General features: G+C 47.1%; 2 protein-coding genes across 5 annotated transcripts; one reads left to right on the top strand and one right to left on the bottom strand.

The window, feature by feature from the left end:
- Positions 1 to 46: 46 nt before the first annotated feature.
- On the bottom strand, positions 47 to 4,675 carry LOC117893897 (fumarate hydratase, mitochondrial-like). Of its 4 annotated transcripts, XM_034800795.1 has the most exons (6): positions 4,494 to 4,675; positions 3,278 to 3,409; positions 3,008 to 3,208; positions 2,144 to 2,948; positions 2,010 to 2,080; positions 47 to 302 (listed from the first exon to the last, which is right to left on the bottom strand). In XM_034800795.1, exons 1-6 carry the CDS (start codon positions 4,581 to 4,583, stop codon positions 114 to 116), a joined length of 1,488 nt encoding a protein of 495 aa, XP_034656686.1. In that variant the 5' UTR covers positions 4,584 to 4,675; the 3' UTR covers positions 47 to 113. The 4 variants fall into 4 exon arrangements, with proteins under 4 accessions (XP_034656686.1, XP_034656766.1, XP_034656603.1 ...); XM_034800712.1 differs by lacking the exon at positions 47 to 302 and having other exon boundaries at positions 1,726 to 2,080; positions 4,494 to 4,674; XM_034800953.1 differs by lacking the exons at positions 47 to 302; positions 4,494 to 4,675 and adding an exon at positions 3,493 to 3,635 and having other exon boundaries at positions 1,726 to 2,080.
- A 690-nt stretch (positions 4,676 to 5,365) lies between these two features.
- Positions 5,366 to 18,526, top strand: LOC117896533 (fizzy-related protein homolog). The gene is made up of 5 exons (XM_034804917.1): positions 5,366 to 5,466; positions 8,526 to 8,876; positions 10,769 to 11,021; positions 17,064 to 17,297; positions 17,359 to 18,526. Exons 2-5 carry the CDS (start codon positions 8,755 to 8,757, stop codon positions 18,184 to 18,186), a joined length of 1,437 nt encoding a protein of 478 aa, XP_034660808.1. The 5' UTR covers positions 5,366 to 5,466; positions 8,526 to 8,754; the 3' UTR covers positions 18,187 to 18,526.
- Positions 18,527 to 19,373: the final 847 nt, after the last annotated feature.

Raw genomic sequence — 19,373 nt, 5'->3', positions numbered from 1 at the left:
ATCTAGGCGACGATGATTTAGCCATAGCGATGACACACAGCAAATATCGATTGCTATTGAGCTTTATTTGAGCTAACGGATAAATTTAATATGAACTAATAGTGAAATCAAATCTATTTGGGGCCGAGCATCTTCTTGGGGTCAACCCACTCCTTGAACTGCTGCTCGGTGACGCCAGCCTTGAGTGCCTCCTCCTTGAGTGTGGTGCCATTCTTGTGCGCCGTCTTGGCAATTGCGGCCGCCTTGTCGTAGCCAATGTGCGGATTAAGTGCCGTCACTAGCATCAGGGACTCGTTCATGATCTTGGCAATGCGCTCATTATTCGGCTTGATGCCCTCCACACAGTTCTTGCTGAAGTTCTTGCTACCATCGGCTGCAAGCAACACAAATCAGTTGTACGCACACCACCTCCCCCCGTATCCCCCCACTTACCCAGCAACCGTATGGAACGCAGCACATTGGACACGATCAGCGGCTTGAAGACGTTCAGCTCAAAGTGTCCGTTGGCACCGCCGATGGTCACGGCCACCTGGTTGCCCATCACCTGGGCACAGATCATGGTCAGCGACTCACACTGCGTGGGATTCACCTTCCCAGGCATAATCGAGCTGCCCGGCTCGTTCTCCGGCAGCATAAGTTCCCCCAATCCGCAGCGTGGACCCGAGCCCAGCAGGCGGATGTCGTTGCCAATCTTCATGAGGCTGACGGCAATCGTGTTGAGTACGCCGTGCACCTCCACCATGGCGTCGCGAGCGCCGAGCGCCTCGAAGAAGTTCGGAGCCTTCACAAAGGGCAGGCAGGTGAGGTCGGCAATGCGCTTGGACACCTTCTCGGCGAATCCCTTGTGGGTGTTGAGGCCAGTGCCGACGGCTGTGCCGCCCAGGGCCAGCTCATAGACACGCGGCAGACACCCGTTGATTCTGTCCAGGCCATAGGTGAGCTGCTGGGCATAGCCGCTGAACTCCTGCCCGAGCGTCAACGGCACCGCGTCCATCAAATGTGTGCGCCCAATCTTGATAATGTTCTTGAACTCCTTCGACTTGCACTTGAGCGCGTCCCGCAAATGTGTCAGCGAAGGGATGAGCCGCTCGTTCAGCTCCATTCCCACCGAAATGTGAATGGCAGCCGGAAAGGTGTCGTTGGAGCTCTGCGACTTGTTCACGTGATCATTGGGGTGGACGGGCTGCTTGGAGCCCAATTGGCCGCCCATTGCCTTGATGGCTGCATTGCTGATCACCTCATTTGTGTTCATGTTGGTCTGTGTGCCGGAGCCCGTCTGCCAAATGACCAGCGGGAAGTGCCCGCGCTTGTACAGCTTGCCCGAGATCACATCGTCGCAGGCACACGAAATGGCATCCGATATTTTGCCCTCCAGTCCGTAGTCTCGGTTCACCTCGGCGCAGGCCTTTTTCAGTATGCCCATGGCCTGGATCACTGGCATCTGTGTGGGAGTTCAGTCTCTAGAGGGGCCTGCATAGGGGGTCAATGGGTCATAGCTACCGGCATGCGCTCCCCAATGTCACCAATGGGAAAGTTCAACTTGGAGCGCATCGTCTGTGCGCCAAATAACATCTTCGCCGGCACCTTCAGCTCCCCAAACGTATCCTTCTCCATGCGAAACTTGCCAACCTTCGGCTTGCCCTTGCCGCCGAGGCTCGCCGACATCCGAAGGCCTCGTGTGGGGCCCACCAATAGGCGGGTAACAAGCGACATTTTTGAACTGAATTTTTGGGAAAATTTGTAAGTCTATTCGACAAGCGATTTATTGGGCGACTGGCAAAAACATTCATGAAGCAAAGTTCTAGACAGACGGCAGCCTACTTGGGTCCCAGCATTTCCTCGGGCTTGACCCAGTCGTTGAACTGCTGCTCGGTGAGGTAGCCCAGATTGATGGCCTCCTCCTTGAGCGTGGTGCCGTTCTTGTGCGCCGTCTTGGCTATCTTCGCAGCCTTGTCGTAGCCAATGTGCGGATTGAGGGCCGTCACCAGCATCAGCGACTCGTTCATGATCTTGGCAATGTTCTCGCGATTCGCCTGAATGCCGTTCACACAGTTGGCGGTGAAGGTGCGACTGCCGTCAGCTGCAACAAGCCAAGAAATTAGCAAAGAGAAACACGAACAGAAGCATCTCTCCCTCTACTCACAGAGCAGCCGAATGGAGCGCAGCACATTGGACACGATCAGCGGCTTGAAGACGTTCAGCTCAAAGTGTCCGTTGGCCCCGCCGATGGTCACGGCCACCTGGTTGCCCATCACCTGGGCGGACAGCATGGTGAGGGACTCGCACTGCGTGGGATTCACCTTGCCGGGCATGATGGAGCTGCCGGGCTCGTTCTCGGGCAGGGAGAGCTCGCCCAGGCCGCAGCGAGGACCCGAGCCGAGGAAGCGAATGTCGTTGGCAATCTTCATGAGGCTGACGGCAATCGTGTTGAGTACGCCGTGCACCTCCACCATGGCGTCGCGGGCGGCCAGGGCCTCGAATTTGTTGGGCGCCGTCACGAAGGGCAGGCTGGTCAGCTGGGCGATCTTGGCGGCGCACTTCTCGGCGAATCCCTTGCGGGTGTTGAGGCCGGTGCCGACGGCTGTGCCGCCCAGGGCCAGCTCATAGACACGCGGCAGGCAGGCATCGATGCGCTCCTGGGCGTAGGCCAGCTGCTGGGCATAGCCGCTGAACTCCTGCCCGAGCGTCAATGGCACCGCGTCCATGGTGTGGGTGCGGCCGATCTTGATGATGTCCTTGAACTCCTTCGACTTGGCGGCCAGCGCATCGTGCAGCGTCTTGATGGCCGGCTTCAGGTTGTTGTTCAGCTCCAGGGCCACCGAAATGTGAATGGCAGTGGGGAAGGTGTCGTTGGAGCTCTGCGACTTGTTCACGTGATCATTGGGATGCACGGGCGTCTTCGATCCAAGCTTGCCGCCCAGCAGCTCAATGGCACGATTGCTAATCACCTGCGCCGGGAAGAAGGTTCTATGAATTGTTTATGGCAATTGCTAGCCCCGCGACTCACCTCGTTGACATTCATGTTGCTCTGGGTGCCGGAGCCTGTTTGCCAGATGACAAGGGGAAAATGATCGTCGTACAGCTTGCCCGAGATCACATCATCGGCGGCCTGCGAGATGGCCTCGCTCACCTTACTGTCCAGCCCGAATTCCTTGTTCACTTCGGCAGCGGCCTTCTTGAGGATGCCCATGGCCTGCACCACAGGTTTCTGTACGACAGAGAGAGAGAGATAGAGAGATGAATATTTATTGGGCGAAAAGTGTGTGGAAAAACCTACGGGCATACGCTCTGTCTTTCCGCCAATGGGAAAGTTGATCTGAGAGCGCATCGTCTGGGCGCCATAATACTTGTCCGCGGGCACCTTGAGCTCACCGAACGTGTCGCTTTCCACGCGGAACTCCTGGGAGGCCTGCAAGCAGTGCAAAAGAACAGTTAGTGTAAGTTTTCGCTGACGTCAATTGGCAGTGGATGAATGCGGGCTGTTGCTCTGACCATTTCAAAGGAGATAAGTTGATTGAATCAAATGGCGAGCACTCGGATTATAAATGGCTGTGATTGCTGCTGCTGCTGCTGCTGGTACTGTGCTCAGATAAGGTGGGGGGACCATAAAACCTTGTCGGAGCGCGAAATTCCAGACAGAGCGAGCGAGCGAGCGAACGCTCTCCTCAAGCAGTGCGCGGCCATGGATTGGAAGGGAGGTGGGTGCTGGGTGTTGGCGGCGTGTGAAGACTCTGCCCGGCATGGGGTGCTTTGCTAATCAGCTGAGTCTACCTCACACTTAAATATATGTATGTGTGTGCGTGTGTGTGTGTGTGTGTGTGGAATCTATCTATGCCCAAGTGCTTGTACATTATCATTTACAGTTACCAGGATTATCGCATGGCTCAGTGAGGGTATGGCATGTGTCGGCACTGCACTGCTTTTCAATATACAATCAACCGGTTTACACAATGTCTTGAATTGCCGAAACTAGAATTGTCAGATCAGCGAATTTCGTTGCTAAATTTTTTCTCCTGCTTACAACTCGTTTCACTATCTGTTGTTGTTGCTGCTCTTTCATTTTAATTTCGAGGTGCGAAAGAGTGGAGCGAGCGAGCGAACACAGAGCGAATAATTTTTTCTGTGAGTAAAATCAATATGCCAATTGGAGTCCAAGTGAACGGGATCCACAAGGTGTCGGATTGACTGCCTTCCAACTGGATCAAAGTGAAACTGCTCTACCGACTACAATTATTCGCAATCCACAAGTGGCAGAATGTTTCCAGTTGGTAAACTGTTTTCGGACAAACTTCTTCAGCTGTCCCAGGGGCTGGAGGCAGTGACATCCATTGTACCAGCGCCGCCCACATACACAGGTGATTACGAAACGCCGGCAAGCGGACAGATTTCGACCCATCATTTCAGAACACTCTCGACCGGTGCTCACAATGGCTAATAGACATGGTTTTGGCCAGCAACGTTACATAAGCGGATGGGCTGTGCACGATCCTTACCATTCTCAGGCTGAAGGCAGTCGAGGCCCATGGCTGTGTCAACTGTTGCACGCCGCGAAGCGTGGAGCGCTGCAGTAAAGGTAGAACCATCTTTTCGAATATAGTTAATGTTTGTTATTTTTGAAAAAATTGCCGGTTCTTAATCACTTTCGCCTGCCCAGCTGTGTGACCGCGGATTCATCGATCAAATTACCGCACAACCCTAAAAATATACCCAAATATACCTTCTCATTTTCTAAATATACCGTTCATATACCGTAGTCTTGAATCATTTTCATCGATTTGGATGTTCTATATAATATTTTGAACTCTCTCAGGACTCAAAAATATTATCCGATGTATCAATCAATTCTCCACAATATTGGTTAGTTTTCCTGACTTCTTTTTATTCGATTGCTAACAAAATGTTTGGTAATGATTTGTTTACAGTTTTGTAGAAAATGAATGAATCGGTTAAAAATATATATTCTGAGGTCCGAACTAGCTCGCAATAGCCGAAAATCAATATCGAATATAGTTTCGTTCATTAACCCCTTGTCGACCAGTTTCATTCTGAAAGTATATGTTTTTCATATGTAGCAATTGTGTAGTTACCATGTAAAAAGTTACATTTTCTAGTACCTTCTTTGTGTAAACCTTTTATTAATAGCAATACAATAAAGGTGGTCTAAGGATAGCCAGCCGGAAAAAAATCGATTCGTCAATCTGATACAATTATAAGTTTAGTGATGAGGATCTTAGTTACTTTGTAATAAGAAATAGAATAACAAAATTGAGGAACATGATTTTCCTCGGTATATTTTTAAAATGAGAATGTATATTTTGGTATATTCCTGAGGGTCACACGGTATACTTCATTAATAGATCAGCGGTCACACTGACTGCATCCCCAGCTTGCGTAAAATAACATAATTTTGTTAAAACGCGCACCTTGCCGCAGATGCATAGCAAAACCAGCTTAGCAAAATCAACTGTAAGTCGTGAAGTGCCTTGTCGTCGTAACAATAAGATAGGGTTTTTTTTTGCAATAGTGAATAGAGTAGCCGGCAATGCGGAAGCAGCATCAAACCATACAAACGCTAGAACAACTTCTTCGGTGTTTCGATTGAGAGTGCAGCAGCAAGCTGGCTCTGGGCGACTGGAAATCAAACTTAACCGTTTTTGGTTTGTTTGCCGCGTAAAGTTATTGGAAAAAAGTGTGTGTTTGTTTGGTGTGTGATAAAACTAAAGAACGTTCCAAAAAAGTGAAGATTTGTGCATTTAGTGTGTGAGAGAGAGAACGAGAGAACTAAACACAGTTCACAGTTAGGCCTGGCACATGGGTAACTGTGTTTTCCTCTCTTTATGGCCTGCACTATTACCCTAGCTGTACCACTACATTGTGTGCGAGCGGGCCAGCATGCATCGCGGGTCGCAGTTGTCGCAGCCGCCGCCGTTACCACGCTCTCTCTCTCTCTCTATCTATCTGTTTGTCTGTAGCCTCCACGCTCTCTTGCGTGAGTGTGAGTGCCGCCGAGTGCGTTTGTACATGACATGCACAATAGGAAAAAGCAACAAAAACTAGTAGTTTTACTAGCAAGTGCTGCAAATTGTTAGATTAAATATTTAGCCAAAGCATTTGCATTTGGGACTTGCGTGTATCAAAGTTAGTGTGTGTTCTTCCCTCCCTCACTGTGTGTGTGTGTTATTGATGTCCTTGACATAATTTGCTATTGGTCATGCATTTTTGGGGGCGCAAAGCCATCGATTATTTGTTTCTCACCACCGCACACACACACACACACACCACACACCCTCTTCCTCTCACGATCTGGACTCTCTCGTCATACACGAATAATGGTAAGGCAGTCCCGCACTGCTTGCTCTTTTTGTGTCACATGTTTATAAAAGGAGGCCGCTACTTTCGACTGCCTTTCCTTAAATTTAGTTATAACTTGGCTCCTGCCTTGCTTCCCATCTCTCTCGCTCTCTCTCTTTGGGTTAGGGATGACGGCCACCGCCATGCACTGCCCTGCTGTTGTCTGTGGCCCTCTTTCTTATCACACTTTGCACATGGCCATTCCTCTGCTGCTGCTGCTGATAAGGTGCAAAAAGAACAAGAACCAACCGCATAACGGATATGGAGGTATACCGCATTCCCACCGCCTTTTGTGCGATATTTATAGTCGGCTTCTGGCTCCCACAGAGCTCCATTTTTGAAGAATTATATCTCTACCCGCTCTACCCTCACTCTTGTCGACTTGTGTGTTGACCTTCTGTATTTGTACATGCACACACACAAACTTACATATGTGTATGTGTGTGACATAAACAACAGCAGCAGCAGCCACAGCAGCTCTCGATTATTGATGAATCTTTTCCAAGTCACGGACTAAAAATAGTACAAGCATGAGGAGAGTGCCGTTGCTTTGGTATCGCTTGATTATGGCTGCAAGAAAGAGAGACCCAAGGTTCATTGTCCTTGATCGATGGAGAAAGAAAACATTTGTCTAGTACTAGAGAGCGAGAGAGTGCAAAGAGAGTGTCTTTATGCGTGTGTGTGTGTGTGTGTGTGCGCGCATTGAACCCCGAATGAGGAGAGTGCAGAGTGCGTGCTGGTGAGAGGAGTGGTAACGTGGCGTAAGCAAGAGCAGTCCCATGCGGGTAGGTGATTTTGTTTAGTTCGATGACTTTTGACACTCGATCAACTTCCAAGAGAGCGGGCTAACGGTATCTACTAATCATGAAATTTCACACGCTTCCCCCTTGCCTTTTCCAGTTAAAGCTCAGCCCTTCCAGCGAAGCGGCGGCGGCACCCAATTTCTTATCAGTGGGGGTCCCGTGGGTGCGACATGTTCGTGCATGCTTGCAGGCTTGAGTCACAAAATGTGTACCCGGCTTTATCAGTTGTGTGTCTGCTGGGTGAGACCGGTGCTGCGTACCTGCCACGGCGTAGGGTGGGTTGGTGCTGGTGCTGGTTGTGCTTGTGGTTGTACCTGCGAATCAATAACCTTATCTGCCCCTTTTTGACGGGAAACGAAAACTCGAACTCGAACTCAAACTCAAAGTGAAATTGTTGTAATTGAAACGCCGGCTTAGTCATTGCTTCCCTGCTTTCAAGTAGACTGTGTCTAGATTTTCAAATCAGTATTAGATCGTTGCTCACCCGAAACAGTCACGTCATACGTCTCCCCTCCAAATATATTTTCTATGAACCAACAACGACCGACCATAAGGAAGCCGAAGAACGAAGAAAACTGTATGAAATAATCAACAACAAAGTGAAGTAGAGAAAAGCAGGAGAAAGAGTGAAAAACCCCAATGCGGAAGTGTCTAAGCTGAGTAAGTTTCACCCAAACAGAAAGCCTCCCCACCACCCCCCACCCTGTGTCGGCGATCCCATGCCGCAAACAAGCAACACTTAACGCCCATAAATTAATTAGGTCTAGACACGCCAAATGCCAGCTAGATGCAGCCCATAGTGGCCGCGTGCCATTGACCACCATCACAGGGAATGGGAACTGGAATGGGAATGGGAAAGGGAACTGGAATGGGAAAGGGAGGGGCGGGGATTGGCTTCGTGATATGATGGGGCGGATCTAATTAGCAGGTCGAAAGCCTCTCTTTTCGTATGCATAACGCACTACCGAGAAGATCCATCCAAAAATACATGACAGCCAACAGAAGAACTCTCCGCTGTGTTCGATGGATTTTTGGTTGGGGGTTTCTGGCTTTGGGCTGTGTCGTGTTGTGTCCGTGATTGATACGCCCCCATGATGTGAACACAAAATACAAGAAAATACAAGAAAATAGAAAGGCAATTGCTGTTGCCTGACTGGATTATCCATGCCTAAGAAAGAATCGCGACTCGCGACTGGCAAGCAGACAGACCACAAGACGTTGATTAATGGCCCAACGACAGGCCCAAACTGTCGTCGCGCCAAACACCAACAAAAATAAATTACAATTTTATTCAAATTCGAAAGCCACAAAAGAACTATTCAAATTAATTATCTACGAATATTCCCCTCCGTCTTTTGTTCTCTCTTGCAGCTTCCTTCCATCTATACATATATTTTGTATCATTAATTCTTGGATCTCAAGCCAGCGATTTATTTTGCTACCGATCGACCATCGACCCTGCTATCTGGAGAATTTTGTTGCATTTTTGCGTTACGTTTTTGTTTGTTTGCACACAAAAATAAACAAACCCCCACCCGCACCCCCCACCAAGCATAAGACGACACGTGGAGGGGATCCTACAGAGATCTGAGGCGCTAAGATGTTTAGTCCGGAATATGAGAAGCGCATCCTGAAGCACTGCAGTCCGGTGGCACGTAATCTATTTGATAATTTGGAATCGTCTACAACACCCACGTCGCTGGATCGCTTCATACCATGCAGGTGAGTGGCGAGAAAATATTCAGTGGGTAATTCGAAGGATAGCCAGAGGGCAAGGAAATCATCTGTGAAGGAAGAGCTCAATGAACTCTGTCAGACTTTGAGCCCGTTATTCGTTCTGCTACGTCATGTTTGCCGCTTTGAAATTGTATGCTGAAAAACGTGAGAGCACAAAAAAAGGCTACCATCTCCGATCGTTGCCAGATCCAATGGCTATAAAATACCTTCCGACGAATCAAGGGGTATTCCAATGAGAAGAGAAACAACGACAAAAACACAGCTGGCGGAAGGGCGTTTGGGTGAGGTGCCCCACCGTATATGGCTTATGAATTTCCCGCCTGGCTGCGCCTCGTTGGGGCCATAACGGTGTTTCTATGTCCGCCCATAAAAGGCAACAGCAAAAGCAACATCAGCTCGCGCTCTCGCTCTCTCTCTCTCTTTCGCTTTCTCTTACACTGGCTAATGAGTTCCGCGTAGAGAGCAAGCCAAAAGAGAAGAGAAGAGAAGCGAAGCGAAGAGAGCACAGCGAGTGCAGAGATCATTGTTCTAACAATAACAAAACTTCAAAAATATTCAACTTCATGGGAAAAACAAGGAAAACTGAACTTTGGCTTTTTGCTGGAAGCACGAGAGATGACGAATGATAGAGGGAGAGAGAGAGAGAGGGAGAGCGACACAGAAGTTGCAAGAGAGTTCGCTGGAAGCGAAACGCATGTCGTAAAGTTGTTTTTTGTTTATTCTTGAAAAAGGTAATTAGCGTTTCTTCACCTTTCATCTGGCTTCAGCATAAAAGCCATGCTTGGCGTGCACATCCTCTAGCACGTGCATACAGTTAAGGTTCAAGAGTTTAGCTCTTTGGAAGCGCCTTTGATCTTTGATCAGTTTTTACCACTGTACATGAGATATATTTTCGCCTAATGTTCTCTCTCTTGCTCCTAGAAAGTCTCTCAGTATACGAAAAATTTGAGTCTTCACTCAAGGAATGAATCTCTTTGAATCTCTCGCCACACAACCTTTTTCGATTGAAATGAAATTGTCATTCGACCCTGCCATCCGGGACGTACCTTCCACCTCATCACCTCCCACAGTCACCTCTCCCTGCTGTGAGTGCTGCTCATCCGCTCATCCGTTCATGAAATTTGATTTATTTGAGGTGGAAGTGAACACTTGAAATGCGTTTGTCAGATAATCAGAAACGGACGGACGGACGGGCGGACGGGCGGACCGACCGACGCTTATTGCATTCGTAAACAGTTTTTCAACACGAAGAGGAGTGCACTGCAATCCGTGGGGTGGGGCTGGGACTGTGACTGTGACTGGTGTTTGGGGGACAATGGGTTAGAATTCTCGCACACTTGGCCAACAAATTTCATGGCAAATTATGAACGCCATTTGTTGTTGCGAAAGTTTTTGGTTTTTGTTTGGTTTTTGTGCGAATTTTGCACAATTTGACCGTCAATAATTGTTGTTTGCACGTTGCACACGTTTTTTATGTTTTTATGGGCTACAAAAAATAATAACAATTCGCTTCCAGAGCGGAGTGGAATTTGAACGCGTTTGCATAAAATTATTTACTGCTGTCTGGCTTGGGGGGGAATGAAATGATTTCGCAGCAAAGTGAAACGAAGGTTTCATCTGCGATATTCCATGTGCAGCAGCCCCTTGCTGATTGGGAAGAGGAAATCAAATAAGTTGTAAATAATAAATAATGTGAAAATAGTGCATAAATATTTCTGTCCGAAGTTGCTTGCACTTTTTCCACTGTCTAGCCGTAGACGCTCTCGTATTACCCATATGAATACAATTAATTCACTTTTCCAATTACAATTTTTAATTTATTTCGCTTGCTTTTGTTCTTTTTGTTGCCATTTCTTTTGCTCCACTCGTGTGCACAGGGCCAACAACAATTGGCAGACGAACTTTGCGTCGATCAACAAGTCCAATGATAACTCACCACAGACGAGCAAGAAGCAGCGGGACTGTGGGGAGACGGCACGCGATAGTCTGGCGTATTCGTGCCTCTTGAAGAACGAGCTCCTGGGCACGGCCATAGATGATGTGAAGACCGCCGGCGAGGAGCGCAACGAGAATGCCTACACACCAGCAGCCAAGCGAAGTCTCTTCAAATATCAATCCCCCACAAAGCAGGTGAGTCCTCCCCCCAGACCCAGCCCCAGCCCCAGCCCCATTACCATTTCCCATGATGCCCATTGAACTCATGAACCAAAAACTTGAACCCCGAAGTCTGTTGTGTCGCTTGATTGGCGGTGACGATCGCAGAATGCATTTAATTGAATTTGCAGTCGGTGCTAATTGGGCTGACCGCTGGCCCGGTGTCCGCTGTCCGTTGTCCGCTGTCCGCTGTCCGGTGTCGTCTTTCTGCTCTAATTTTTCCCAGACTCAAAAAGTTGAATGAACCGAAAGCAAAGCTGGTCGCTGGTCGCTTCTCTGTGGAAATTCTATGCCTCTCTGCCTTGCCGCGTCTCACGTTTCTTCAGCTTATCTCAGTTTTTCTCTATTACTCGCAGCAAACTCCGGCTTAAGCCTTGCCCAAGTTCAAGCTTCCTTTCGGTGGCTTTCATTGCACTCCTTGTGGCACTTTTGGTTTGCTTTTCCTTTATGGGAAAGTTGCCTTTTCCTCAAACCCTCTTTCCCTCTTTCTGTCGCTCATTTGGTTTCTATTGATCATGGAATGGACTCCCCCCATATCTATGGGGATACACCGGTAGGCCGGTAACCGGTTTGTGGCTGAAAATTGTTTTGACCAGAGTCTGAACCAAAACTGAAACCTCGAGGTGAACACACTTTGATTTCAATGTGCGTGATGCTGCCCGACACACAGATAAATCTATCCATCCATCTATCTATTTCTGATGTGTGTTTGTGGCTGTTTGTGTGTGTATTGCCACAGCCGTTTCCATTGTTCCCGGTCGGTTGCCCATCTATGGACTGATTGTTCAAGTGTTTCGAGGGTCCACAAAAAAACTGTTGCCACTTGTCTTGTGGATTCGGGTTCATCAGCAACATCATTCGTTATTATTTTGACGGAAAGCCTGACATATTTGCCCGCTTAACAGATTTCTGTTCCTTCAATTGCCGTTGCTGACCATTCGCTTTGGCTTAGGTCTCTCCCGCTCCCGCTCCCTCTCTTGTGACTTTTGCTTTGACTCATTTTTGGCAGTTGACACGTTGCCGGATGACAGCAGAAGCAGCCGCCACCAAAAAACAAAGAAAAAGAACAACAAATGGAAAACAAATAAGTGAAAAATTAAATGAAAGGCAAAAGCGTGGAGCACACACACGTTAGAAAACTTCGAAATACTCTCTCAATAAATACTTCGAATCTGAAATGCTTTGGGCAGTAAGAAAAAGTAAAGTTTACAAGTCACGCGGCATGCAGCAGCGTTCATCGGTCAGTTCATTATGTTAGACTTTGGAAAGGGTATCGAATGGAAGCGGACCGCAGCGAAGATGGCATTCCACCAGCATCAACTTCAACTACTACTTCAGTGGTCTAAAACGACACTTGAGTCAATAGCTGTGAAGAGATCTGTGTGTACTCGTTTAACCCGAATGGCTGCCAAATGGAATGGAAGAAAGGAAGGAGCGCGCGCGGCACATGGAGAGGCTTCCCTTGCTTTGGTTTCTATTTTCTGTGGTCAAATGTTTGGCAACTGTCGAATGATTCCGATGGCTTTTGGGCCACAATCACTCACTCCACTCACTCCATTCAGGCATTGAAATCTTTGGCCATTCATCTACATCACGCCCACACAATTAACACGAATATATCCATCTATCTGCGGGGGCCACACCCCAGTTTATGTACACTCAGCCCCAAGTTGCGGGTGCCTTCCTGCCTCTCATAAGAGTCATAACAAATAATATGTAATTCAATTATGTGCGGTCGCAATGTTATTGTCATAAATAATGCTCGGTTGTCTGTCTGTCTGTCTGCCTGCCGTTTGGGGGCACACAGCCAGCACCACAATTTCTCTGCCCTCAACAGTAGTTGGCCACCAAAAATGAATGGTCTCAACACTTTGTTGGACATTTGCTATTGTTTTGATTGGACCTGCTGGGGGATTGGCACTGCCTCTCGCCATCAGGCATTTTGCAATATTTATATTCTCGGAGCATTTTGTGGGCGTGTTCTAAGCTGGAATACATTCATTATCGGTAACTTATTGAAAATGATGTATGGCCTTTGATCTATCATATTAAATGATGATATCAATGCGATAATGAATGTTCTCAGTGCCACCAAAGATTTATTGGTCAGCGCATGGTCTCTGTGTTGGCTGGGAATTCCTCAATTCCTCAACGGTTCTGCACGAGCCAACAAACATTCTGAGGCTTAACTAACAAATAAAAACCATTCGCCGCGCTCTTGCCCGATTATTTCGTGCACCTGTTCCGTTCCGTTCCGTTCCGTTCCATTACCCCCCAACGTTTTTTATGTGTCGTGTCCGACCATTTCGAATAGCCATTAAGAGAATTATAGAAAAAACCACTCTCCACATGGGCCAACAAAAATCTGTTCGTTTTTTATTGTTTGTTGAAATTGTTTTTGTTTTTGTTTTTCATTATAATTATTAATTTATGCAGCAGACATTTGCATTAACATCGCATTAACGATGACTATTTTCGTGGTGGTTTGCTGTGGTTGCTGCTGGTGCTCCCGCTGCTGGTGGCTCTATCTCTGGCGGTGCTGGGCCAGTGATTAAGTTGGTCCGAGATCGCGACAGGTTCACATTACCATTAACATAGCCAACGAGCTACCCCTCCACCTCCTTCACTCACCTTTCTGCCCGTCGGTCTGTGGATTCACGCTCTTTTATTCACATTGGTGTGCGGGTCGCGGGTCCCTCTTTTTTGTACTGTTCTCGGATCTTCGCTGGTTGGCTGTTTATTTGTTTAATTTATAAGCCTGTGCCCCAAGCGCCGCCCACAGGCCCCACAGACAACACACAACAAGAAAGAGAGAGAAAGGCTTACAGACTTTATGGTGACGCAGCATTTGATACCCTCGACGGATCTTGTGGCTAAGGGTTTTACCATAAAATTTCCCCTAAGCGAAAGGCTTTAGTTAATTGTTTGATTGCTAATGGAACTGTGGCAACAAATGCAAATGCAAATGCAAACATATTGTTGGTACATTTTGTGCAACGAAATCATACGATCCTACTGCCAGTCGACAAATAACAGAGAGGTAGTCGGTGTCGAACCGAAAAAAAAGAGGGGCAGCACCGTGTTAGAGGAAATAACACAAAAAAATAACTTGCCGGCCGGCAAGCTAAGCAATTTGAATTGTTTTGTTTGAATGAATGAATGAGGTCTGTGCTGGAGTGCACTGTAAGGTACAGCAACCAACGCTGTTAGCTACCAGAGAGAGACAGAGAGAGAGAGAGAGAGAGGTAGTAACATTGTTGTGCAGAAAATGAAGAGAACAAATACCCCAAAAGAGAAGCACGAAAAAATGACTACAACAAATAGAAAGGTAACTTGTGAGGGCCAGAGGGTCGATTGTAAAGACTCGAATCTATTGGTATAAATTTAAAAATCAAAGTATAAATGTGTAGTGTAGTGTGCCCTGAAAAGGGCAACCAAAAAAGTGGAGTTGTGCTTGTACATGTCTTGCAAGAGATTTGAATCAGGTACAAGCTTTTTGATTTCCTTTTGCCATTTGTCAGAGAGTTTGCCACTGCCACAGCAATGTCTGCATAAGCACATACCCCTTCCCCGCCCCGCCTGTACTTAAGCTTTACGCGTTTTAACAATTGAATTTCTAATAGGCTTACCAACAGTCACAGTCCAGCCGCGGCCAGTCCAGTTCAGACCCCCGTAGCCCCGTCTGCTCTCTGTTTTCGGTGGCATCGAAAAACATTTAAATTTAATGGCAGTTGCTTGTACGCTTTATGGCAAAAGGAGAGAGAGAGAGAGAGAGAAGGAGAAGGAGGAGCACGCAGCTATTTTAACTGCTTTCCAGCGTGTAACATTCCCCAGAAAAATGGAATGGAATGGAATGGAATGGAAGCACAAAGGCCGAAAAGAGAGCCATTAAAAATCTATGTACACATGTATTTAAATGCCCTTTTAGAACTCATGTGTAACGTGGGTTTTTGTATGTAATTTCGCAGAATTTCTGAGCCCATAAAGTTTAATTTTTTTCGATCATAAAACGAAAAATCTGTGAAGTTTATCATGCATGAGGCACTTTCCCGCACTTCATTGGAACGAGCTTTGGTAATGCAACTTCTAGGCTATATTGAAATAAGTATTTCCCCGAGCTGTGCGGTTTCATCCACTGCTACAATTAATTGATTCATTTATTTAATGAATGGTAGAGTATCTAAAAGCATTCCTTTGTATTTTTGTGGTTTTTTAGAGTGCAAAGTGAGACCATTAGAGGGCTCTCCCCACACACGCACAAAGTCTGTCTGGACAAAAAACAAAAACAAACAAAAACGCAAACAAAAATGTAATTAAGTTTCTGTTTGTCTCATCTGTGGTTCTCTCTGCCCCCAGCTGAATGTTAATTGAATTAAAATTTAATTTGTTAAACGAATTAAGAGCCTTGGCTGGCATGACGTCCACTTGGATTGGATAGATGGATTGGGGCATGTGGCATGAGGGAGGTGATAGCCTCTTCAGCCAAACAGGTCAAAGCTCTCTTATGTTGTTGCCTTATCTTTTGGGGGGGTGGGTACAAGGAAGGGTACTTGTGTTTGTCGGGATGTTTGCTCTCTTTTATCGGTGAACGAAATCGTGAAACGTGTGGAACCTGACCAAACCCACATTGACTAATGCCTCCAAAATGATTCAGATTCCGATTCCCATGATGGATGGATGGAGGGAATGGAATGGAAAGGCAGCGTAGATGATGTAAGCGATTAGTTAGAGAGTTAGTTCCATAGAAAACGGGGAACGAAATGTAACTAGTTTTCAGTTGGCGTGTGGGCTGCATGTGGAGACTATCTCCAAGTTGAATCCAACCAAGCGAAGAAACTGAATATGGAGATTTTAGGATACAAAAAACAGTTGTAAATAATTGTTGTGGTTTTAATGCCAAGTGAGCTCCGTTCTCAATAAGTAGTCTAGGCTAACTTTCACTCAAAAATACTCATGCACTGCACCACATGCAGTTGCTCCACAAAATTTGCACTCCAAAAATTCCACTCAGTAATCAATAGCTCACTAACACACACATACATGTGCATACATACTTTCACTCATGACCTGCAGAGCTGCACTTATACATATTCAATAGCCATTGCATAGCTGTTCTTCTTGCTCCCTACTTCCACTCCACTGATCACAGCTCCAAGAGTTGCAAGCATCGCTCTAACTGTTCACTTCATGCACTTCTCCCACTTCCACTCAAGAGCACAAGTTCCAGCAGCTGTCAGTGCTCTCCACTGTCTACGCGCTCTTTCTGTTGTCGCATACATGCACACATACATACATACTGGACGTAGCTTGCACTTTATTTACAGTTAGCCCACAAATGCAATAACAGCAGAAAGCTCTCATTTCATCTGCCATCTTCTCTTTTTTCACTCGATTGCATTCGCTAAACACGCACAAATTCGCTTTAGAGTGCGTGTTGTCCAGCGCTCCTCCGCACTTCCCTCTAGCTCTCTTGCATTTAAAATTCGAAAATTGCGTAAATGGTCGCGCGTCTTTTGTTGCTGCTGGGGCGAAAAAAGGGCACTAGCACGCATGGGACTAGGCATACGCATACGCATACGCTTAACACACATTCTCCTCGCATTTTCTATGCAAACACACAGCAAATAAATTAAATGAAATTGTAAAGAGTGCTCCCCGTAGTGACTAGTCCCAGCCCCAGCCCCAGCCGCAGTGTGGAAGGGCACGGAATTGGAATGCGTGCCAAATGTAAATTGAAATGCCAGTTAGTAATAGTTTCCGTTGCTTGTGGAATCTGTGAGGCGCAGGGGGCAGTCGCGGTCGAGGCTTTTAGCACCGAGGCGTTAATTGTCGCTCCAAGTACGCTCGAAGCAAACAAAACCAAGCGACTACCTTCTTTTTTTGTTACCATTTGCTTTGGCAATTTATCGGGCGACTGCCACCGGAACGACAATACGTTGATGAAAGACAGACCACCGCCAAAGAAAACACTTACCAACACTAACACGCTCTCGCTCTCTATCTCTCTTTCTCTTGCAGGATTACAATGGCGAATGCCCGTACTCATTGTCGCCGGTGAGCGCCAAGAGCCAGAAGCTACTGCGTTCGCCCCGGAAGGCCACACGCAAGATCTCTCGCATTCCATTCAAGGTGCTGGATGCACCGGAGCTGCAGGATGATTTCTATTTAAATCTGGTCGATTGGTCCTCGCAGAATGTTCTCGCTGTTGGCCTGGGCAGCTGTGTCTATCTATGGAGTGCCTGCACCAGTCAGGTGAGTCCTCAAACCAAACCTGGCCATGTTGTGGTTTATATTCTTGTTGTTCCTTCGTTAGGTTACTCGCCTGTGCGATCTCAGTCCGGATTCGAATACAGTGACATCGGTGTCGTGGAACGAGCGCGGCAACACAGTGGCCGTGGGCACCCATCATGGCTATGTGACCGTTTGGGATGTGGCCGCCAATAAGCAGATCAACAAGCTCAATGGCCATTCGGCTCGTGTGGGCGCATTGGCCTGGAACAGTGACATCCTGTCGAGCGGATCGCGCGATCGTTGGATCATTCAGCGCGACACACGCACACCACAGCTGCAGTCCGAGCGCCGTCTGGCCGGGCATCGTCAGGAGGTGTGCGGCCTCAAGTGGTCGCCCGACAATCAGTACCTGGCCAGCGGCGGCAACGACAATCGTCTGTATGTGTGGAACCAGCACTCGGTGAGCCCCGTGCAATCGTATACGGAGCATATGGCCGCTGTGAAGGCGATTGCCTGGTCCCCGCATCATCACGGACTGCTGGCCAGCGGCGGCGGGACGGCCGATCGTTGCATTCGCTTCTGGAACACGCTGACCGGCCAGCCCATGCAGTGCGTGGACACTGGGTCGCAGGTGTGCAATCTGGCCTGGTCCAAGCACTCCTCGGAGCTGGTCTCCACGCACGGCTACTCCCAGAACCAAATACTGGTGTGGAAATATCCCTCGCTGACGCAGGTGGCCAAACTGACGGGCCACTCGTACCGTGTGCTCTATCTGGCGCTCAGTCCCGATGGCGAGGCCATTGTCACGGGCGCCGGCGATGAGACTCTGCGCTTCTGGAATGTCTTCAGCAAGGCGCGCAGCCAGAAGGAGAACAAGTCTGTCCTTAATTTGTTTGCCAACATCAGATAGATCACGCCTGTGCGGAGAGCTTGTTGGAGGTATGTGTGGCAGCCACACCACACTGCCACGAAGACTGAGAGAGGCGCCAAAGGCAACAGAAACCAAGCAAACATCTAACCAATCCACTCCAATCAGATCAATCAATCAATCAAAGCAAGATAGCAACCAAGCAAACGCAGAATCCAAGTCAAATTCATTGAATGTTAACATTATTGAAAAGTGTTCATTTAGTTACGGATTTCGATTAAACGAGAAAGAGAGAGAGAGAGAGACTGGGTAGTGGGTGGTCGCCTTTGGTACTGCTCCAGCTCCAACTCTCAATCGTTCATTTGTCCATTTGCTAGTAAAATTCGTATTTTCAAAACCTGCAGTGGAACCAGCAACAATAACAATAACAAGAGAACCAACACCAATCAGTAGCTTATAGTCCTTTAGTTTAAGTTTAGCTGTATAGAAATGTCTAACACTTAGCAACATTTATAAGAAGTTGGAGACGGCAACCGATGGTGGGAACGGACCCATCCCCAAGGCAAAACAAGAACTGAAACTGAACCAAGTCTAAGCCTACAATTTTTGATTTGTTATTCGTAAACTAAAAAGAACACGAACCCGAAGTATTTCCGATATATTTCACATTTTTTGGTTTGTTGATTTTCCTATTATTTTTTTCTTCTTTTTTTCGCTACTTGGTAAAATACTATTTTTAAGACAAAGGATACAACTACCTATACATATGTATATGTATGTATATATTATTTTTTATTTTTTATTTTTTTTTTGCATACCATTTAAGACTTAATTAACCGTAATAGCATACCATTGCCGTATGGGTTTGCTTTTTTCCAGTACATCCGCACAACAAGAGAAAACGAAACACACACAACAATCACACACACATTTATACACATTGAATAAATTTATACAATTTGAAAATGTGACCCCAAACTAAACACAACAACAAAAAACGCCTTTAATTTGTGTAAATGTCAAGCACGAAATGTTCATTTACTGAGCCTTGTCCGTGGTGTATTTCCTTTATGCCCAGATACCACATTTTATTGTGTACTCAATAAATGCATTCAATTTCTATATGTGCCCTTCCCTCAAGAACGCTACAATTTGTGGTCTCATTTCATGGCTATTTTCAAGCGGAGAAAAGGGACAATATGAGAGGGGAAGCCATCATTTTGTGTCAA

Source organism: Drosophila subobscura, chromosome A (genome assembly GCF_008121235.1).
Source record: "Drosophila subobscura isolate 14011-0131.10 chromosome A, UCBerk_Dsub_1.0, whole genome shotgun sequence".
NCBI classification, from domain to species: Eukaryota; Metazoa; Arthropoda; class Insecta; order Diptera; family Drosophilidae; genus Drosophila; species Drosophila subobscura.
Note: the sequence above shows the minus strand (reverse complement) of the source record. Positions and strands in the feature narration are given on the sequence as shown.